The sequence below is a fragment of the Leptinotarsa decemlineata genome, unplaced genomic scaffold (genome assembly GCF_025532065.1).
Source record: "Leptinotarsa decemlineata unplaced genomic scaffold, Ldec_3_MD MMD2_tig00026294_RagTag_RagTag, whole genome shotgun sequence".
In the NCBI taxonomy this organism is placed as follows: domain Eukaryota; kingdom Metazoa; phylum Arthropoda; class Insecta; order Coleoptera; family Chrysomelidae; genus Leptinotarsa; species Leptinotarsa decemlineata.
Genome location: NW_027412674.1, coordinates 12,999,134 through 13,017,870, shown reverse-complemented (window position 1 = coordinate 13,017,870; position 18,737 = coordinate 12,999,134). Strand labels below are relative to the sequence as shown.

At 34.0% G+C, this 18,737-nt stretch overlaps 1 protein-coding gene across 12 annotated transcripts in view; it reads right to left on the bottom strand.

Annotated features, from left to right (window-relative positions):
* Positions 1-18,737, bottom strand: part of Stacl (SH3 and cysteine-rich domain-containing protein) — a 379,844-nt gene that overhangs the window by 140,933 nt on the left and 220,174 nt on the right. For all 12 annotated transcript variants that reach the window (XM_074180450.1, XM_074180451.1, XM_074180454.1 and 9 more), the window contains one exon: positions 15,944-16,219. In XM_074180450.1, coding sequence (XP_074036551.1) covers positions 15,944-16,219 — 276 coding nt within the window. The remainder of the gene's footprint in view (positions 1-15,943; positions 16,220-18,737) is intronic.

Genomic DNA, 18,737 nt, shown 5'->3' with positions numbered 1-18,737 from the left:
CCAATTGGGATCAACATGTGATTCATTTTTGGAATCAGCTCAGCTAGAGTAATCCGAAAATTGAGACAAAATGGGGGTGTTCCATTAAAAAAAATGACGGTGGCGTCATTACTCGAACGTAATTCACCCTGTATATTAGATTATAATTTTGAAATACGGTAAATTAACATCAAAAATCGACGTGTTTCAGGATTATTTCTTAAAATGACCTGTTTAGCTAAACATGAATTTGTTCCATACTTTACGGACACAGTGTATATATAGATAGTGTCTTTTCTGTTTCCATTTTCGTTCTGTTTCCATTTGCAATGTTTCCTGGTTGTTTTTTAGTACCTGGTGGTGCCACTCTTTTTGACATGATGTGACTGTTTTCTGGAAGTCATTGGTGTGCTTCGTCCTATTCTGCTCTCTTCTTAGCCGAGGCTAATAAGCTTTTTATGACTTCCATACGAAAATCATAAAGACTTATTTTTTTGGTAGAGTATTTGTTATACAAATGGTGTGGATAAATAAGCATCAATTGTAACACGTGGATGAACATTGTTGTAGGCCATCTCCATATCTTTCTCTCTGCCGGGTAATAGGAGAGCATGTGGTCATGCCTGTCGATACCGGACATGTACATACTGTATTGAACTATCGGTAAGGGCTTCGATACAATTTGTTATCTTTCATTTGTTACATCCACCATTATGTTTGGGTATTCATTAGAAATATAGGACACATTCCTCCTATCTCTCCACTTTCCTATGAGCACTCCATCTGCATACTTTCCTATAACTTCACCTTTCTTTAACTTACTGTCTTTTATTTCCTTCGGTACATGCTTTCTGTCCTGTATTAAAGTTCCTGTACAGTGTGTTTTATGAGTCAATAATGTCCTAGCTAATAAAAAACTATTATAGTAATTGTCCATATAAACGCTATGTCCTACTTCCAAAAAACCGTCCAATAAGTACATTACCACTTTTGACGCATGATCTTTACCTTCCAGATCGACCAGTTTTCCTGCATAAACGGCAAATTTTAGAACCATACCAGTTGGGTTTGTCAGCATGTATAATTTAATGCCGTACTTATGCTTTTTATTTTTGATATATTGGCGAAACTGAAGTCTGCCTCGCCATAATACCATAGACTCATTTAAACTTAGCTCCCGTCCTGGATAATACAGTGCAGATACTTTTTCGTTAAAAAAATTAAATAGGTATCATCTAACCTAACCTAACCTAACATAAGCCTTTTTCTTACCATCAGGCCTTATTAAAGTGTTTACTTTAGCAACATTGATGTCATACAATTTTTTTACGGCCGCTTTGATGAGGTTTTTGTTAGCTCTTGTATGAACCATGAAAGAGAGTTGTTATCCTCAAATTTTTCCATGGCTGCTTCGGTTGTTAGAGATAATTCGATGGTATTATAGGCATCCATTCGTGACCTATTAAAAGCACTCATCCTTGGGTATTTTGGTTGCCTTGAGGGTCTAAAAGTTGTTTAAAAAAATCTGTTTAAAATCTGTTTTTCCGTTAATCAGCTGTCGACCCCATACGAACGACAACTCTCAGAAGTTGAGAAACTTGTGCGAGCTGAGGACTAACGAGGTCTTACTTTTCAACGTGTGATTCGTAAGCCAGACAAAACTGTCTGGCTTTTTGCAATTAACTTCCTAAATATTTGATTAAGGAGCTGTTGAAATTTCATAATGAATCGAACATTTCATTTTGTTGAAAAAAAATAACTTCGAGAGAAATTAATTATATGTAAGCCCTCTCCAAAGTGTCTGCAATCTTAAATTATAATAAAAATCAACTAATCTTTCGATTGAAGTTTGTTGGCCTGTGAATCAAAAACTTATTTTGGCTTATATTTTTTCACACCTTTCTATTATGCGCAGTACCTGGTGTCTCGGGCAGAGTCAGACAAAAACAGATATTCGTACTTCTTATTCCATAGATACTAGCCTTACAAAATTTCAGGATGCATCAAACACTTCATGAAACATGCAACACTGGCTCTTGGACTATTATATTTGTACGTGGAGTGTTGAGATAAAATGTGACAATATTCCTAGATGTCGGTTTAAGAACCCAAGAATTCAACATATGTAACAATTGAGAGTAGGTAATGATATTGCTTATGACCTTGAATGAATAAAGAAATGAATAATATTCACGCCTTACCTCGGGACTACAAAAATTGTGAGCAAGACATATATTTTAGGGAGCGCCTCTGTAGGGCTTCTAGTTGATTTATATGAACCTGATAGTAGGGACTCCACACAACAGATGCAAAAATGAAAGAAAGTAATTTCAATGTTCAAACTTTTTCGAAGTCTCTTATATTTCTAATTAAGAATCCATACATGCGATAAGTAGCTGTCAGAATAGTGTCAATATTTACTGAAAGAGAGGAATTAATCAAAAGTAACATCTAGATCAGTGAGTGTGTCAGGAAGCTCCAGAACTTGATTGTTTCTGACGTAGTTGTGTAATGTCAGATTCGTTTTCAGTGAGACATTACATTACATTTGGATGCAGTCTTCACAAATATTTTGATTACTATAACCAAATCAGAACTTTCAGGCTACAAAGAGTAGAAATAAAAATAATATATATTCTGATTTCAACTCTATGGTGCAAGATACAATAAAACTTTTTTTTTATATTCTCGGGACCAAAAAGTTATTTGAATTGAAGGGGTTATATTTTTAGGAGTGTTTCATTTTTGGGAAAGAAAGTTTTTGGCTTTCTACTACTCCATCTTGATACAAATAAATGTGGGAATCTTCCAAAGAAAAGAAGGAAGTAATCAATTTGAAAATAAGTAACTCTAAACATGGATGTATAGTTATTATTTGTTGTTATTTCTTTGCATGATCTACACATCCATGTGTAGAGTTACTTATTTCCAAATTGATTACTTTCTTCCTTTCTTTGGAAGATTCCCACATTGTTTGTACCAAGATAGAGTAGTAGAAAGCCAAAAACATTCTTTCCCAAAAAGCTATATTCGATGATTTGTTGTCAAATTTTCGAATTATCAATCCAACTCTCAAACTCTCATCACAAAATTCCCCATTGTCTATAATTGCTGTTCCTGGAAGACGCTTGGCGCGTTCATAATGGATAACATGCTTGGTGAAGTGACAAAATTGTTGTTTAACTAGTTTGCTTCATAGTTTGAATCAGCTTTGCACAAGAGTTACGAACAGCTTAGGAGGCTTCGATGAGGTTTTACACATTTGCCTCAGGGCAGGATTGTTCAAGAAGTTCAAGGATGTATTATACACCGACTTCTCTTGTAATTAACTTACCCCGTTTGGTATCTCTTTGAATAACATGATACGTTCAATCACCTCAATGCATGTATTATGAAATTTCAATAATATTATCCGGTTGGAATTTTCACTTCTTGAACCTTTGAAACACATTCTACAAGATGAAACAAAAAGAGCATGGAAAACTCGCTAGGGAAACGTTTTCAGAACGAAACAAACAGGTATTATATAAAAGATCGTAATATTTATTTCGAAATCATCTGTGACCGTCATAACCTGCAATTGTAATTGTTGAAGGGAAGAATTAGTATATTATGCAACGATCATGTAATGATGGTTATTAAGACACGAGCATTAACCGGGATACGATTGTATGGTATATGAGAGTGTATTAATAACCATTACATGAGAGTTGCATACGCTATTTTTTCTAAACCCGATAAATAATGAAAAACTATAAATATTATATTTGTATTGAACACATTTACAGTAATTAACTCATATTTTTTTAAAAAAAACACAAACTTAATGGTATTATCATGGATATATGAAAACTATAAAGATTCTTATTATATTTATATTGAATATAACAACTGTAATCAATCTTGATCTTTTAAAAATATTGGAGTCGATGGTATTCCTTCTATATCGCTGTTTTCAGACATTTTGATAATATAGGTAGGTAATATGAAAACTGATTTAGACAAATAAAGCAATTAGTTACTTAGGTTAGAATCTAGGACAAACAAAGGAACAGGATTCTTGATTGAAAAATTATGGGTTTCTATTGGTTGATGATCTGTATCGTTATGAAAAATCTGTATCATAATGGATATCATTATGTAACGGATTATGGTCATATAAGTGTATTGTTAGAGTACGGGTGTAGAAAAAGATAATTTTTGTAGCGTCTGAGTTTTGGAATTTTTGATTGAAGTGGATTCAAGCAGTGTGCAGATTAAGTCTATTCTACTCCAATGGTGAAAATGTGACTTTTCTATGAATGCGATTGACGAACGGAAACGGGGGATGAGAAAGAGAGAATCAAGAATGGTGAATTATTTGATACAGATGATAATTATGTTGTCATCACGAAGTGTCACATTCATTCACCAAAATGTTTGATTCGCATCTCATTCAGTTGGTGAGTGGCATAAAAATTTGAAGTATGTCGCGTGTGCGGCGATTTTCTGAATCAAATTTCGTGTGAAAAATGAAATCAAGTGTTCTGTTCTGTTCAAAATCTGTTTTTCCGTTAACCTGCTGTCACACCCCTGCTAACGATAACCCTCAGAAGTCAAAACTTGCGAGCTAAGGATTAAAGAGGTTTTATCTTCTAACGTGTGATTCCTAACTGTTCAAAAACATACGGTTATTAGGTATACTTTGAATCAGAAAAGTGTTTACGAGCTATCCTCAGAGGAAATGTGAAATACGACGTTCTTAATTTAAAACTCGACGAAGGTAACAAAGTAGTAATTCTAGATAAATCGGACTACTACGAAAGTGTCAATTTTGTTCATTGAATGTTGAAGATTCGGATTTCAATGTAGATGTATTAGAAAGCTGAGCGTTGTTGAATACTAGCTAATTCATTAAGTTTCAATTGTTTTTATACACAACGGTATCGATACATCCAGGCGATAATCTGAAACTCCGAAATTGAGTGTTTCACAGGGTTCCGTTCGGATGTTTCTCACATTCGACATCACTAATTACGTCTTACCTTGTATGCATCACATTGTAACCTTATTAAGAACGCTGATATTCCATACAAATGGCTTTGTGACTTGTTGCCAACATAAAAATGATCAATAAACTTCATGAAGAAAATAAAGAAATATCATTCACTTTCGAATTAACCAATGTACAACTATGAGTTCATCAGAACGCCACTACAGAAAGTGTTGCTTATTTTGAATTTCCAATAAAGCGAGCTCTACGGTTTCATAGGAACTTGTGGCATATAGAAACTAATAGAAGAAACCGGCTACGCTGATATGCTTGTGTTAGATACAAATTAAGAAGTATCATTGCACAAAAAAGTCTGCTTATGAATCGGATCTTCTTACTGAAGATGACCATCAACACCCTGACTCTCAAAAAATCATTTCCGCCCTTTCTTTCTTCTATTACTTTCAAAATAATAGGAAGAAAAGAAATAGAAACTGGCAACATTTGTGCTGATTTGTACTATTTTCAACAAATCTAAAAGCACATGAAATTTTTATGAAACTGTAAAACAACCTGCTCATGATGACGCTGCACCAACTAGCCTCTCAGGTTCGATGTTAAAGGGAGGACAATTGGAGTCGTTCAATCGATGTCCTATGACTCAGTGTCCGATTCTTTGTTCGCTTCTTGATCCATGAATGGTCTCGTGAGTGACTAAAAGAAAATGGAGGTCTATTACGGAAGAGCAGCCACCATGAGATGGCACTTGGTGTCTCGGAGGATGCGACATCTATTAGGACTCTAACCTCCACAAATGACACCTTTCCGAGCAGGGATATTCGAAAACACGTGTTGCTCTTTTGTAAAGTTACCAGTGAAAATCTCAGGAATATAGTATGTATTAACATCAAGTACCGGATGATTCAATCACGTATCTCATGTTGGAAAACTAAGATTAAAATGAATAACTTTATTCGAGATCAATTGCCCTAACACCAAACTGATATTTTGGCACTCGACGCGCGTTTCGCCAACAAAGTTGGCGTGGTGGGTACAAAACTAGAATTGAATTGATGAATGCCGATATTTGGTTTCTAAAACCATGTTTACGGAGGTCAGTTTTTCCAAAATTTGCTTAAGTCAGCATTAGGAACGATTCACCAGTTGCAGAAAAAGTACTACTATTTGCTAAACAAAAGTATTTGTCACTAGAAATCAAGAATCGGTACAGCAAACGAAGTATGCTTGAACTGGAAGCATATGATTCAAATAAGAAACTAACATTTAAATTAGTCGAAAACGAGCAATGGGATGATGTTCAGGATGATCGAAAGAAAATTTATAAAGGAAATGCATTCATTGAATAATAAATTGAAAAAACTGAGTTCAAAAAAGCATAAGCGTATGGCTTCGAAAACCATTAACATTATAGAAAACCACTCTTGTCAATCTTTTGATGAAGAGGAACAAGCTTTATCGAATAAAGGTTTGAAATACGGCATCAGATCTCCCTTAAAGGATTTGGAAGGAGCAGTCGTACGTATCGAAACCTCTATTCAACAACTACCGGGAACTTCAAAAGGATTTGTTCGCGAAGCATGTAAACAACAAATTTCCAAAAATATGAGCAAAGAGCCACACATTTCATCGAAAACAGAGTAGAAAATTATCAAAATATTGAAAGAAAAGGACTGTTTTTATTTAAAAGCGGACAAAGGTAACAAAGTGATGATTTTGGATGAAGAAGATTATTTTGAGAGAGTTGACAGCTTAATTGAAAATGGTCCATATCAGAAATTACCACGAAATCCATTATCCAAGATGACCGCTAACGTAAAAGCCACATTGAAAAAATGTAAGACACTGATCACACCGATTTTGAACAGGAGGCTACAACTTGCAAATCCCATAGTACCAAAGATATGTTGTTTACCAAAAATACACAAACCTGGAAAATCGATGCGACCAATAGTCTCAGCAATTAATTCGCCTTCGTATAATATCGCTGAATGGTTAACAAAAGAATTTGAAAATCTCCCGATCGGCCCAACCGATGCGAGTGTTAAAAACTTACAAGAATTCATAGAGAAAATAAAAGATATTAAATTAGGAGAAGGCGAATTATTGGTATCGTTCGATGTGAGTTCCTTATTTCCAGGCGTCCCAATATCACAAGCTCTAGAGTGTTTGAGGGATCTTCTGAAATCGAACAACCTAGCAAATGAAGCTGTTGAAGATACATTCAACTCACCAAGCTTTGCATGGATCAATATTGTTTTCAATATAATATATTGTGAAAAGCGTGAAGGAACGGCTATGGGTAACCCATTGTCTCCATTTATTGCGAACCTATTTATAGGTAGGTTTGAGACGGAAGCTGGGAAAGAACTCAGTTACTTCCCTAGGGTCTGGATCAGGTATGTTGATGACATATTCGCTGTAGTGGATACAAGGATAACCAGAATTGAGAATGTCCTTTCAGCACTAAACAACAGGTGTAAGGGTATGAAATTCACATATGAAGTAGAAAAAGAACGAAAGTTGCCGTTTTTTATGTATTGGTCATAAGGAACTAACAGAACGAAATAGAATTTACAGGAAAGACGTGGGCACTTTCAGATACATTCCCAATGACTCGAATCATTGTCCACAACACAAAATGGCGGCACTGCAATTTCTGGTACACAGGTTAATAACTTTTCCTTTAAAGAAAGATGAGTACGACAATGAAAAGGGAGTGATTCAGTATGTAGCTGAAGCAAACGGTTTCAACCCAGATATAGTTGACAAGATAATTAGAAAATGCAAGTTAAGGAGAGCACTTCGTAAATCTTCGACTTTTCAAAGAGAGGAGAGTAATAACAAGTTTATAGTAATCCCATATGAACCCCAATACACGAGAGGGATTCAACAGTAATTCGATAAAGTAAATATGAAAGTTGCATATAAAACTTCTTATAAATTGCAACAGCTTCTCGATAATCCAAAAGATCGACTGGAAAACACAGAAAGGTCGGGGATTTACGAAATCAGTTGTCAAGATTGCAACAGCAAATACATCGGCCAGAGCCGACGAGCGATTAGAACGAACCCGCTTCAAGGAGCATTGTGCACACATGAAATACGGAAGGATAGAAAAATCCAGTGTCGCCCAACATTCTCTAGACAAGGAGCACAGAATTGGTGAAAACAATCTGAAACTGATTAAGCATGTGCATGACACCAGGCTACTCGATGCATGTGAGAGTCTAGAAATAGCAAAATATAAGAACAGCATGAATGGCGATAAGGGACCCATCCCGTTTAGCCCGCTTTTTAATCTTTTGTTAGGAAGAGAATAATTACTAAGAACTTGCAGGTAGTTAATTACCGAGAAATTCCATATTGAACTTCAGGTATACAACCTCAGGTAACAAATTTCAGTACATAACGATCAACCAGACTAGACTAGGTATCAATTTTCTTCTCCTGAGGATGCTAACTTTGTTGAAGAAACGCGCGTCGAGTGTAAAAATATCAGTTTGGTGTTAGGGCAATTGATCTCGAAAAAAGTTATTCAACTTTTACACCAAAGGTTCCAGTCTAATCGTTAATGAGATTAAAATACCGTATCTATGGTGATATTTTTGTGATGTACGTTTCTCATTGCAGAATTATAATACTCCTGCACAAAAATCTGCTAATGGATAAAAAAGAAAGTGAGTTATCAAATACTCGGCATTATATCATACCATTTCATCGAAAACTCATTACCCATAATTTCGAATTGTTTCATCGAAAATATGATATGGCACGTTACCGAATGTTTAATAACGTGATAACGCACGTAACCTATATAAAATAGCGTGACAAAGAAAAATGCCACGTGAATGTCCAATAAAGAAAACAAACAAAGAACTCATGGCAATCACGTGCAGTTTGTTCATATTTGGAACCTTTGTATAATTTCCCACTTGCCTACATAATGAAAACACGTGAGTTAAAACTTTTAAAATAATTTGAAGATATAATTCTGAAAAGTTATATCCTTCATCTATAAAACAGCAATGGAAATAAAAACAACAATAAAAATCAATTGACGCTCTGGGGTGACTTCATTGATTCCAGTGGTGCATTTGTTTTCTCAGCTGCAGGAAACCCCGGAAAAACTTGAAGCACCACATCATCTGAAGATCTTGATTTAACAATGTCCTCTCTTTTATAAAACAAAATGTAGAGTGTCTCCAGATTCTCCAATAGATGCAATACATCGCCAGAATACTTAGTGACACGACTATTGTCAAACTTAAACCAGTCCGTTTCGTCTTTGACCAAGGCTTGATAAAGACCAAATTCAACGCCAGAACCACAGTGAACAATGACTGCATGAATATTATAATAGTGATCTGCTAGATTGAAATGTTCATCTATTTCGAACCTTCCAAAGAGTTTCTTGCTTCCGTTAGAGGTTGAGTCTTGTTTGAAAATCATCAGTGTTATTATTAGATTGACTGGTGCCTCAGCTATACTTGTTTCCTTATAACACTCAGTTAGTTTGGCACATGTTTGGCAAAACAGCCGATCATCATCTGTTGAAAATTCCATTTTCAGATGATTTAACAATAAGCTTCGCACGAAAGACTTACAAACACAAGACGAGATAGACAAGAAAGACTTGTATCTATGTAACGAGTATCTAGTGGACTTCAAAGACTCTACGAAATCGGTTGGAGGGAAAGATAATATATTCTTACGAAACAGCAGCTGCATGATTCTGCGTCCGCAAAATAACTAGTTCCTGACAAAAAAATGAAAATTTTTGGCCAGGGTTCACTACAGAAAAAGGCAATGTTGTAGGAGAACCGAAAAACTCCTTTATAGCTGTTTGAAGTACAGTACATGTTCTATTTTCATATACATTCACAAGTTTTCAACGTTAGGCAGATTCCCAATTTTGATAAATCACTCACAATAGAAAGTGATCGGTTTCCTTGAGAAGCTGGATTCTTCTAGTTGAGATTGAATAGACATGCGCCAAAATTGAACCTCTCAGATTGCAGTAGAGGGTTAAATACAGCCAGTCACTCTGGACCTATGTTTTTTATACCTACATATTGATGGAAATATAATATCATATCCATAAGTGGTAGTGAAAAATATTTGATTTCCTCAACGAGACTATTGCTTGAAGAAGATTTTTGTATACTGAAATATATAGACTCTTGGTTATGAATTATGAATTCCAATGTTGCTGACACCGAAACGCAACTGAAGTGAAATTGTGTTGCATCGTGTATTCATAAGTTCAACCACGAGAGATTAATCTTTGTTTACCATGTTCCAGGTGTTCGTGTCTGTCGGTAGTCTTTCAGCGATGTGAATCTGAATGCAAATGAGTTTCACTCTGATATTTGAATAATTTAATTTTGCGATACAGAGTTTTTCTAATTGAGAATACGAATGAGTTGTTTTGTTTTCGATAGATTTCACACATTTCATCATGGAATATTACAATATTACAAAAAAAATTGCATGTATGAATGAAGTTTTCCGAAAAATATAGGAATTTCACCCTAGAATAACAGTATGTCAAGTTTGAATCCAGATAATAGCCTCCTTATGCTATTAAGACCAATGTATTGGATGTATGATGATTCAATACCAAATTGATGTAGTTAATTCAAGTCAGATGTACAAACAGTGAATTTAAGAGTGCCTCAGGGATCAATTTTGAGACTTATTATTTCTCCATCTATATTTCAGATTCAGTAGCGATGCTCTTCGGAATTAAATCAAAACGTGATCAGCTAACTCAAGGTTTTCAAATCAGGTTAGCAGGAATGCCGTTGACCTAAGATTAATCAAGCATGTCAGCTACCTCTGCCGGAGCTCGTTCAATATTCTGAGACAACAGCTGTATCCTAGTTATGATTTGTTATCTATTGAAATAAAACTTGAGTTGTGCGAACCGTTGGTGATATATATGGTCCAGCACTTCTACAGGCTGATGCAGCTAAATTACAAAAAATTAAAAATTCCTCTGGTGAAAGTCTATTGTATCTCAAAATGGAGTGCAGTAGATTCAATTGTGGAGACGACTTTGAGTTTCATTCCTGGCAAATCAATGTTCACGTTTTTTTCATGGAATAAGGAAATTTGATGATATTAGTATGAAATTTGAAGAAGAAACAGAATGGGCTAAATTAAATAACTTCAGAAAACTCCATTTACTTAACTTGATCAGAGTTTTAACATCTGGCAAACCTACGTATATCCTCAATGAACTTATTGTGTTTCAAAACCCCAAAAGGGGGAACACAAGAAAAATAATATGCTATTTATTCCCAAACACTCAAGTGCACTGTACCAACTTTTTTTTCATATCCAGCAGCCAAATGTTTCAACACTCCTCCCATGGAGTTTTGGAACTTCTCTTTATATAATTTCATATATAATCAATTAATTGATTTTCTTTTCCAGATGGCGCCCAATCGCCATTTTGAAAGTTTCATCTGTCAATTTCACTTCAAAATAAAGTATTCATGCATTTATTTCATTATCCCAATTCTCAATTTTTTAGTTAAAAATAAAAGCGGGGGACATTGAAGAAATGCACTGTATCTTTTCGTCGACACTCAATTTTTGTTCTGCATTTTTGTATTTCATTTTTATTATGTTGATGAATGAAAGCGATTATATATAATACGAAATTTGATAGCGAGGTAAGTGATTATATGAAAATTAGTAAAGGTTTAACTTTCAATGAAAATAGGTGAATCTTGTGACAAGTAAAATGACCATGTTGATACATGAGTCATCAATATCTGTCGCCATAGTATTTACTTTTACACAGTATCTCTTCACTTTTACACAGTATCTCTTTACTTTTGAAGTGAAAAACGAAAACAAACCAGTCAACGTTTGCATTGAATCAGAAACAGCTTTTGTTTAAAAGATAGCTTTCTCTCAATACATTCACAACTATAGATATATATATATATATATATATATATATATATATATATATATATATATATATATATATATATATATATATATATATATATATATATATATATATCTCTTGTAATTCCTATTTTCAAAGGTAGTAATGCAGAAGATCCAAATAACTTCAGAACTATCTCCATGCTCTCAACACTCTCAAAAATCATAGAAAAAATGGTGAGAAAAAGGGTATTTGCTTTTCTTTATAAATACACTATATTAACCAACTGTCAATTTGGCTTTCAGAAGGAAAAAGGCACAAATGATGCAATCTTTTCCTTTCTTGAACATGTCTACACACATCTCAACAATGGTGAGGTCGTAGCTGCAGTATTCTGCGATTTCTCCAAAGCTTTTGATTGTGTAAATCATGAACTTCTTTTGCAAAAGTTGAACTACTATGGCTTGAGAGGAGTGTGTAATTATTGACTGGTTCAGGTCTTACTTAAGTGATAGATCAAACGAAAAACTATCACACACGAAGGATATCTTATAGGGCGTACCACAAGGATCAGTACCAGGCCCGATTCTTTTCCTTATTTATGTAAATGACCTGGTGACTCTCTCAATTCAAGGAAATTTTACCATCTTTGCGGATGACACCACGCTCCTTTGGCATGGAAAAAATACTTCTAATATGAAAGAAACTATCTCTAGTGATTTAAAAGTTGTGAAAAAATGGTGTGACGCAAACTACTTGTGCTTTAATAAAAAAAAAAAATCTTCCCACTTTCAGCTGTAATATTAACAATGTATACTTGAATGGACAAATTCTTGAGAATAAAAAGCAATATAAATTCCTGGGAACCTTCATGGATAACAAATTAAAATTTGATCAACATATTTCAGCTTGAAATAAAAAATTAGCATCGAATAGTTTCAAATGAACTGGGTTCATCCACAACAAAAATGGTATATCATTCCTTGATTGAGTTCAACCTGAGATATGGTGTTGCCTTCTGGGGATTTTGCAGTCAACAACTTTTTCATTCAGTGTTTGTTTTGCAAAAGCGAGCGGTTAGATACTTATGTAAGGTGGGAGTACGTGAGTCGTGCAGACCGTTATTTTAGAGAAAAAAAATTCTCACTGTTACTTGTATTTCCATACTTGAAACTGTTTGCCTGATTTACAAAAAACATAACATGGTTGAAACTCCGGAACCTACAAATTACAAAACCCGGCAAGTAACTGGAAATAAAATACATATTCCTGTTCCAAAAACAAGCCAGACAAAGTATTCTTCAATTTATGAAAGTAAAAAGCTGTATAATCACATACCTTACGAAATTAGAAAGGAAAAAAGCTATAAAAAGTTCAGAAATCTTGTTAAAGATGCCCTTGCAACTAAAGCGTTCTACAATCTTGATGAATATTACAATGGAACTTTGCTGTGATTCAATAAAGGTGTTTTTGTTGTTGTTTATATTGACACCTATACTTTAAATTATATTTTATACTGGGATATATATTATTTTATTGCCATGGCACGTAAACTTATGTTCATATTTGTTATTTACATCTTTTAAAAGGGACTATACAAACTATTTCGTCTACAATTTGTTAAATTCTATTTTCTATTTTTATATTTTTTCACATTCCTCATGCTGACCGTGGATCATGCATTTACACCAAAGATTTGGTAATTGAATAATAGTCATTTCTTGAAAATGTATGTATGTACTGTAATTTTCATTATATTCCATCATATTCCAAGTCCGATATTGAGTTATTTAAATATTATTTAGATATGTGGATATTTATCAGTCTCCTATCAAGGTTAATTCACAAGTGATTGATCCACCTTCTTCTTTTTCAGTGCGGTCAGTGGACTCAGGTCATTCTTGGCCCCAAAAAATGAGTTGCAGTCCTCGCAGAACTGGTACCCTTTCAGTGGAAGAGCTTCTTGAAGCAAGAGCCGAATCGATCCCTCTACGAAACCCTTCTTCACTTGGAAGGATCGATAGCAGCTTGAGAAATGGTTCTTATGGAGATTCTGTGAAACGTGTTCTTCCTTACGAATCAGTAGAGAGTTGTCCTGAAAATCTAAAGAAGAAAACTGGATTGGATAATTTAGGAAACACTTGCTGCATGAATAGCATTTTACAAGTGTTGTTCATGACGAAGAATTTCAAGAAAGAAGTTTTAATGATGAACGAGAACGAGAATGTTTCCTGTTTATTCCTCGAACTCAAACAACTGTTCATGCAGCTGCAGTTTCGTGAAAAGTTATCATCTTTCCCTCCAACCGATTTCCTGGAGTCTTTGAAGCCCACTAGATACTTGTTAGGACAACAAGAGGATTGTTCCGAATTCTTGGGGTTCTTGTTGAATACTCTTCGTGAGCAAAACAATAGCAAAATCAATACTCCTGACCGCTCTGGACTGAATGATTCCGTACAACCCATCTCGTCTTGTGTTTGTAAATCTTTTGCTGGAAAAATCCTCACTTGTTTACTTTGTGGTGAATGTTCAAGAAGTACTGAAAACTTATGTGAATTTCTGGAACTTCATCTAGCTTTTCCTAATACGACTAATAACCAGTCCGTGCAAAGCTTATTGTTAAATCATCTGAAAATGGAATTTTCAACAGGTGATGATCGACTGTATTGTCAAACATGCGCCAAACTAACTGACTTTCATAAGGAAACAAGTATAGCTGAGGCACCAGTCAATCTAATAATAACACTGATGATTTTCAAACAAGACTCAACCTCTAACGGAAGCAAGAAACTCTTTGGAAAGTTCGAAATAGATGAACATTCTAACCTAGCAGACCACTGTTATAATATTCATGCAGTCATTGTTCGCTGTGGTTCTGGCGTTGAATTTGGTCATTATTACGCCTTGGTCAAAGAAGAAACGGACTGGTTTAAGTTTGACGATAGTCGTGTCACGAAGTGTTCTGGCGATGCATTGAATTTATTGGAGCCTCTGGAGACACCCTACATTTTGTTTTATGAAAGAGAGGACATTGTTAGATCAAGATCTTCAGATGATGTGGTGCTGCAGGTTTTTCCGGGTTTTCCTGCAGCTGAAAAAGCAAATGCGCCACTGGAATCAATGAAGTCGCCCCGGAGCGCCAATTAATTTTTATTGTTGTTATTATTTTATTTTTATCGTTGTTTTAATAAAAATTTCGAAATATCTATTAGATATGTGAATTTAGTTTTGCTCAAATTGTATTTCTGTGTATTTGTGTTTTTGAATTGTTTCTTTTCTCTTATTCTTTGAAGTGCTATATATACCAGATTTTTTAACAAGCTTTGTCAATAAGATTGTATTTTCTTGGACAATAAAGTATATGTCTATTCTATTCTAATAAACTGCCGGTATTTTACATTTCATAGTAAGTAAATTTTATATAGTTAATATAAATTTTAATTCTGTCTAATATTTCCCCCACTGAACAATTTAAATAACTCAATATCGGACTTGGAATATGATGGAATATAATGAAAATTATAGTACAGACATACATTTTCAAGAAATGATTATTATTCAATTACCAAATCTTTTGTGTAAACGCATGAGCCACGGTCAGCATAAGGAATGTGAACTACTCAAATAAATGCTCTTTGAGTCGTTTTTTAATGTTTTTCAACGTGTAAGATCTGAATTCAATGGGCAGGAGATCATAGAATTCAGTTGCTTTGTATGAGAAGATGCGATTCAAAATAGAAGACTTGTATTCAGGAATGAGCAGTGTCCTGAGTTTTTCTAGTTGCAGTTGAAATCTGGAGTATTTCTAGATGAATATCAAACAGTGGTGTGAACAAGGTGTTACAAAACACTTACAAAAATGATCAAAATGATGTGAAATGATTCGTTAAATTTCTGAACGCCAACTATTTATTTTCTCAAATAAGCTATTTCTGTAAATCTATAACAAGTATCAGTTTCACCTAGAAATTTCCCCATTAATATAATCTCGATTCATTGAACCGTGAGAAACTTCAGTATCTATCATTCATCACATCATTATTCAAATAGTTTCCGACATAACTTACTTGGGAGTTGATAGCACTGAGATGGATTTGAGCTACCCTTAAATCGAACCTCTTCATAGAGATATCCTCCTGAAGTTCATTCGCTTTATTGTATAGCGATGCCTCCACCGATCTCTGCTGAATACGGACTAATGTATCCAGAGCGTCTTGAATTTGGCGTATCTGTGCTTCCAGATCTTGGGACTCCTTCTTCAAAGCATCATGGGACGGTTTAATTTGAACCGCTGATAGCCTGTCTATGACTAGTTCATCCCTCAATGGGGGCGGTACGTTGTCCTGCACAAAGGAACAATTCATCAGCATCATCATTGATTTTCAATTAAATTTCAATTCGATTCAGTTTAGTGTCCCAAGACACAATGAATGCTTATAATTAGGGATTATAAATAACTACAGAATATAAGGAAATAACAGAAATTTGATACTCTTCTATAGACACATAACATATCTTGAGAAAAAATAACAATGAAATGCAGTCAAATATGAAATTGTTTTCAGAGAGTACATGTTGAAAATGAATTCGAGTGTGAAAGAAAAAAAAATGCAAACTATGAAAATTGGATTTCTTCCAATTGATATTTAAATTTTGTAATGAAACAGTGCTTTTTTATCTTCTCTGGAATTGAATTATATATAATGAGCCTATCGTGATTTGTTTGTAACTTGATTTTTGTCACTCATTCGGTTAGTCTTAGGGTATGACTGTGAAAATGTCCAATTCAAATTGAATTCAAGTTTGATTTCATTCTATTATTTTCAACAGAATGAATAAAACAGCTGATTTTGAGTGAGTTTATAGAGTAAATCCATGTCCAAAAAATGGTTTGGTTCATATAAGTTTAATGGTGGTTCCAAACATCGTAAATCATGAATCTGTTAGTTTTATTAATTACCATATTTGAAATCAACATTCATGAATGCTTCTGATTATTTTGTTGTGTAAGGTGATCAAAATCATCATACGAGTGTTGTTCAAAATTTAATGCAAATATTTCATACCATGAGGGTCTATAGTATAACAATTTTCAATTGAAGGTAACTCATATACAAATTGAACTGAGAGCTAACGGCAACAACATTTTTATTGTCTATGCATCGCCATTGTGAATAATTGAAAAATAAAATGATTCAAGAAAATTTGCCCCCCGTAACAAGATAGCTTCTGCATATCGATAAGATGTACGAGCGAATAAGGGAAACCAGTTCATTAAATACTTTGAAACATCGGTAAACTGATCAACACTTCGCAGGTCTATTATATTTGCGTCCTTTTCATTTATTGTTTTCAATTATTTTCAATTGTTCACTAGGGTAATTGTATCTGTATAAATCACAATGTATGTAGAATTCACTTTGTTAGTGAACACGCTTGAAAAAGCTACTGTGGAGCGAAACACGTGTTGCGGATTTGTTAATCTGTTCTAGTGAAAATCTCACAATAAAGTGTTTTTCAAAATACATCAACCTCGAAATAGTTTTTGAGGTATGTGAACAACTGACAAATAGCTGAATAATATGACCGATATTTTATATTTTTATATTATTAAGATGGATACCGTAGCAGGTCCAAAATGTACAAAGAAAGCGGAAGTTTATGTCGTTAGAAAAAAAACAGATTGTCTGTAGAGTGTACGAAAATTAAAAAAATACACTCCGTACAGTAGAAGCTGTAGCCCAGTGTTCATTTTCAACGGCGAATCCAGCAAAATTGCAATATATATATATATATATATATATATATATATATATATATATATATATATATATATATACATATATATATATTTATTTATTTTTCATGCTCTTGCTATCTTGAAACTGTTTTTTCCTGGAATTAAAGATGTTCTAAATTTGTTGCTCATCAAAAGTGAACTTGAATACACCTTGAGTAACAGCAACAAAATAGTTGAAACCGATCGGCTGATTTTCTAAATTTTTTTTTTCATTTTCCACGTTCTTGCTTTTTCGAAACTGGTTTTCCTTAAAATGAAAAGTGTTTCAAATGTGTTGCTCATCAGGAGTATACTCAAATAAACCTTGAGTGTCAGCAACAAAATAATTGAAACCGATCGGCCGATTTTAAATAATTTTTTTCATTTTCCTCGTTCTTGTTATTTTGAAACTTGTTTTCCTCATAATAAAAAGTGTTTCAATTTTGTTGCCCACCAGGAGTATACTCAAATAGCAAGAACGAGAAAAAAAAATCGGTCGATCGGTTTCAACTATTTTGTTGCTGATACTCAAGGTATATTTAAGTACCCTCCTGATGAGCAATAAATTTAAAATACTTTCCATTCCATAAAAGCAGTTTCAAGGTAGTAAGAATGAGGAAACTGAAAAAAAAATTAAAATCGGCCGATCGGTTTCAACTATTTTGTTACTGATACTCAAGGTGTATTTGAGTATACTCCTGATGAGCAACAAATTTGAAACACTTTTTATTCTGAGGAAAACTAGTTTCAAGATAGCAAGAACATGGAAAATAAAAGAAATTGAAAATTGGTCTATCGGTTTCAACTATTTTGTTGCTGTTACTCAAGGTGTATTTAAGTGTACTCTTGGTGAGCAACAAATTTAGAACACCTTTAATTCCAGGGAAAAACAGTTCAAAGATAGCAAGATCATAAAAAATTGAAAAAAAATTATTTAAAATTTTTTCGCTATATTCAAGGTTTAGCAACTGAATAGCAACTAAATATTCTCTTAAGATCAAAGGAAAAGTATATAATTCATTTAGTTACCTTGCTACCTTGATATCACGATAGTATTATTTGCGATTTCTAAGGATAGGCTC